Source organism: Armigeres subalbatus, chromosome 1 (assembly GCF_024139115.2).
Source record: "Armigeres subalbatus isolate Guangzhou_Male chromosome 1, GZ_Asu_2, whole genome shotgun sequence".
NCBI lineage: Eukaryota > Metazoa > Arthropoda > Insecta > Diptera > Culicidae > Armigeres > Armigeres subalbatus.
This window is the reverse complement of record NC_085139.1, coordinates 91,020,186-91,024,818: the sequence shown is the minus strand read 5'-3', so window position 1 is coordinate 91,024,818 and position 4,633 is coordinate 91,020,186. Positions and strand designations below refer to the sequence as shown.

General features: G+C 45.7%; 1 protein-coding gene across 2 annotated transcripts; it reads left to right on the top strand.

Moving 5' to 3' along the window:
• The first annotated feature begins 2,471 nt into the window (after positions 1–2,471).
• LOC134222262 (solute carrier family 25 member 45) lies at positions 2,472–4,326 on the top strand. 2 transcript variants are annotated; one of them, XM_062701430.1, is made up of 6 exons: positions 2,472–2,659; positions 2,776–2,888; positions 3,240–3,346; positions 3,417–3,550; positions 3,605–3,978; positions 4,057–4,326. In XM_062701430.1, the coding sequence occupies exons 1-6, from the start codon at positions 2,617–2,619 to the stop codon at positions 4,207–4,209; spliced, it is 924 nt and encodes a 307-aa protein (XP_062557414.1). In that variant the 5' UTR covers positions 2,472–2,616; the 3' UTR covers positions 4,210–4,326. The 2 variants fall into 2 exon arrangements, with proteins under 2 accessions (XP_062557414.1, XP_062557464.1); XM_062701480.1 differs by having other exon boundaries at positions 2,519–2,677.
• The last annotated feature ends 307 nt before the right edge of the window (positions 4,327–4,633 follow it).

Sequence of the window (4,633 nt, the reverse complement as noted above, 5' to 3'; positions counted from 1 at the left end):
GGGACTCTAAGTGAATATGTGCACCATGATCCACCGAGAATAAGGAGGAATGGCCCTCCGGAAATTTAGGGTGTTTGATGTCAGGCCCTGCATGCCAGACTTTAAAAAACATACGCAACGAACAATCAACAAAAGAGTACGGACCGGAACCACCGGCAAAGACCACTGCGACGAAAAGGGACTAGCGATTGGAAACTCGGTTCGTTGAACTGCAAATCTCTCAACTTCATCGGGAGCACACGCATACTCACTGATGTGCTCAAGGACCGTGAATTCGGCATCGTAGTGGCTAACATCGACTCTGACCACTATCTGGTGATGATTAAACTGCGCCCAAAACTATCCGTCATCAACAATGTTCGGTACCGACGACCGCCGCGGTACGACCTAGAGCGACTGAAGCAACCTGATGTCGCCACTGCATACGCGCAGAATCTCGAGGCAGCGTTGCCGGAAGAGGGTGAGCACGATGGGACCCCTCTTGAAGACTGCTGGAATACAGTCAAAGCATTAACGACGCAACGGAGAACAACGTCGGGTATATGGGACGAAGTCGACTAAAGCTAAAGACCAATAAAGCAGCTGGTAAGGATGGTATCGGAGCTGAGCTAAGTTCGTTTGAATCGCGCCGGGGGCTAAGACAAGGTGATGGACTTTCGTGCCTGTTGTTCAACATTGTGCAGATTCAGTTCAACAGATCCAGTCAATTTATTTGTTTCGCGGATGACATGCACATTGTCAGCCGAACTTTTGCAAAGGTGGCAGAACTGTACACCCGCCTGAAACGTGAAGCAACAAAAGTTGTACTGGTGGTGAATGCGTCAAAGACAAAGTACATGCTTGTGGGCGGAATCGAGCGCGACAGGGCCCGCCTGGGAAGCAGAGTTACGATAGACGGGGATACCTTCGAGGTGGTCGAGGAATTCGTCTTGTTTCCTTGTTTCCTTGCTAACGGCTGATAACAATGTTAGTCGTGAAATACGAAGGCGCATCATCTGTGGAAGTCGGGCCTACTACGGGCTTCAGAAGAAACTGCGGTCAAAAAAAAATCGCCCCCGCACCAAATGTGTCATGTACAAAACGCTAATAAGACCGGTTGTCCTCACGGACATGAAACATTGACAATGCTCGAGGAGGACTTGCAAGCATTCGGAGTATTCGAGAGACGGCTGCTTAGGACCATCTTTGGCGGTGTGCAAGAAGACGGTGTGTGGCGGTGAAAAATGAACCACTCAGTTCGATAGGAGAAGAATATATTTTCAATGTTAAAATTAGAAGGAATATCTAAAGACTTCAGCTTTCTTCTATTTTTCCGCACTTTGGAATGACGGTCTTGAAACTTTGTTTCTTAGAAGGAAGTGGAGAATTCGGCGACTCCCCCTTCCTCTTTTTTATTAATGCTCATTGCTGAGCGTGGAGACGTGACCTTCTAAGAGGGGTTTTTTTTCCTAGAACGGTGTCCCTGCAGGATTACCACCGTTTGCTGGAATTTCACTTCCCCAAACGGGTCCAACGTAAAACGAAGGCACAGCTCCAAGCAAAGATTGTGACGGGATCAGTAGGTACAAATCCTACTGAGAAGCATTGTGGAAATTAAAATAACTTCGGGTAGTATTAAAAACTTCCTTCAGCAAAGAGAAAAGACAATCGTACAGCACTAGAGTACAATGCGGTCTGAGAACGGACCGATCAATTGGTTGGATCATTCAACGCTAATTACCTACCTTGCGCTTAGGCTTCTAGTAAACAAACAAATCACATGCTAAAATTGCACCGCGTGGACCACGTGATAACTATCCAAGCCAAGTGCTGCACGCTTTCTTTCGTGCTCCTTCAGCACCTTCGTCCGTCGCCGTAGGAGAATTCTTTACCTTATAGATCTGGAATCAGATGTGAACCAATGTACATTTTCCTCCAGTTCTTTGAGCGATAACTGAAGTTGGGGATTTCCACTCCCACATTTACTAACGACTACCGACCGTTCGCTTCAATTTCGAAAGTTTTACTAACCGAAATAATTTGAACTGCGTCGAGCAGCTTTGTAGGTAGGTACTGTGTGAGAAGAAAACGCGATTGCAGGATTCACCCGAATGGATGCAAATATGTGTAGATGAGCCTTCCTTAGCCGTGCGGTAAGATAAGGGGCTACAAAGCAAAACCATGCTGAAGGTGGCTGGGTTCGATTTCCGGTTCGGTCTAGAAATTTTTTGGATTGGAAATTGTCTCGACTTCCCTGGACATAAAAGTATCGTCGTTTTTTCCTCATGATATACAAATGCACAAATGGTCACTTGGCTTAGATACCTCGCAGTTAACAAATGCGGAAGTGCTTGATGAATACTAAGTTGCGAGGCGGCAATGTCCCAGTGGTGGATATAATGCCCACAAGAGGAAAATGTGTAGAGATGTTTTCACGGCCCTTGCCCTTGGCGACGAAACAAACGGCGACATCACGAGCGGAGATCGCATTTGTTTTGATTTTGATAGCATTACAGCCTAGTAGTATTACAGCTAAGTGTTTAGTGTTTTTGCATTCGTTCAAGTGAGTGGATCTAACCGCGAGAGGAATACACCGCAGTTGTGGCATATTTTCATCAGCAGTCTGCTGCTTCCGCAATGCAGCTCATCACCTACGATTTCATTTCCGGCTGTTTCGGCGGTAACGTGTTGCGTTTGTGTGCGTGTTTTGAATTGTTCTTTCGTTGACCGTTTCGGATATTCCTGTGTGCAGCCAAAGAATTACATTTCAATCGGAGTATGGTCTTCTTTTCGCAGGAGCATGCGGGGTTCTGGTGGGACATCCGCTGGACACGATCAAAACCTGGCAGCAGTTTTCCAATCATAAAATTCGGGCATCGGTCTACAATATAATCGTGCGTCATAATGGAGTAAGTAAGCCCATGTGTAGCTGCGCGTCACCTGATCTACGGCGTAACACAGTCCCTGTTGGCGCCCAGGTGGGGCTATCGAGACAGCGCATGTTGTTGCGGCTGAATTAAAGCACTGGCTATTTTTAGATTGTTTGGGGATGCATCTGCCAAGCAGGAACTATAGCCGCATACAATTGAAAGTGAATTAGGTCACAGGCTTCCACCTGTTGTCGCCGTTGCGGATTAGTTTTTATAGCCACAGTTGCGCGGCGTAAAAAACATGTCGCTCGCACGCAAGAGTGCAGCGACATGTTTGGAACATTTCAACGATTGGTTAACATAGAAATCATTTGCTTGGTTTCGTTTCAGCTTGCGGGATTCTACAAAGGAATGTTCTTCCCATTGATGACGAGTGGAGCGTTGAACTCGGTTGTGTTTGCAGTGTATGGAGAGTACATGCGACAGCTTCAATCCCAGTAAGTTATTTCCATAGAGTGATGAATGCCGTATCGTATTCCGTTAATTGAGATGGTTGTTTCTTTTCAGGTGCCTAACAAATCGCGAACGGCAGCAGAATTGGCCAAAACACGTCCTTCTGGCGGGATCGGTGGCCGGCGTTACTCAAGTTTTCCTGGGCTGCCCCATTGAGGTCGTCAAAGTTCGACTCCAAACATTGCGATGTAAGTTACGTATGAATTTTCGCCAGGTCTCCATAACTTCCAATTGTTTTACAGATATCGGTCGGCCGTGGCGTTGCCTGAGGGACATTCACCGCATAGAAGGTCTGTCGGGCATCTACCGTGGCATTACGCCGATGATGTTCCGCGACGTGCTACCGTACGGAATCTACATGCTGGTGTACGAGTACATGCTGGGCATCGAGGAACGGATGCACCGGATGAAGCGCGATCGACTGTCCAGTGGTTCGGGCGGTGTGGTGATCGGCAGTCCGTACGACGCTTCGTTGATCGCAATGGCGGGTGCCGCGGCTGGGATCATTTCGTGGATGTTTATCGTGCCGTTCGATGTGATCAAAACGGTGATGCAATCGGAGACGGATCCAACGGTGCACAAAAATATGCTGCACTGCTGCCAGACGTTGATGGAGGTTAGTATCGTCGTTGGATAAATTTTGCATGGTCACGATTCAAGTTTAATGCGTTTTTATGTTGCCTAAAAACTGTAGAGGCATGGTTGGAGGTCGCTGTTCAGAGGAAGCTTTATGGTGATTGCCAGGGCAGCTCCAGTCAACTCTATTACATTTCTGGGCTACGAATGGTGCTTAGGACAGTGTCACAAGTATTTCGGAAATGGAGATAAGAGAAGCTTCTGGTCATAATATGATCAGTTATTTTAAAGTTATTTTAGGAAGTAAGATAAATCTCTGTAAAGGTATAAAGTCTAATTGAAATTTTATTTTTATTATTTTAAAAATATTTTTAATGAGTTTTATTACCGTGCACGCACCCAACTTTGCGCAGCTCCTAACTTTGCGCATTTTGCGGTTATTTTTGTAATAGAATGCGTTTAAATTGAATTTCGAAATATAATTATAACTTGTCAGCACAACATACATGTTATCATAACAGTACCTGCATTTTTTCGCTGTTAAATGACACATTTTTCATTTTAATAGTCGAAACTTGTACTGAAAACAGTGAAAATGACCAGAATGGCGTGTTCTTAGCATAAATGACAAGTGACGGTCCACCCGAAAAACTGTATTTTTTGTAATTTTTTACATTCGCTGACAACTGATTACA

Coding starts and splice junctions, on each gene's coding strand:
- LOC134222262 (XM_062701430.1), top strand. CDS start 2,617: ATGCAGCTCATCACCTACGATTTCATTTCCGGCTGTTTCGGCG. Junction 2,660..2,775: donor CATTTCCGGCTGTTTCGGCG/GTAACGTGTTGC, acceptor TTCTTTTCGCAG/GAGCATGCGGGGTTCTGGTG. Junction 3,347..3,416: donor ATGCGACAGCTTCAATCCCA/GTAAGTTATTTC, acceptor GTTTCTTTTCAG/GTGCCTAACAAATCGCGAAC.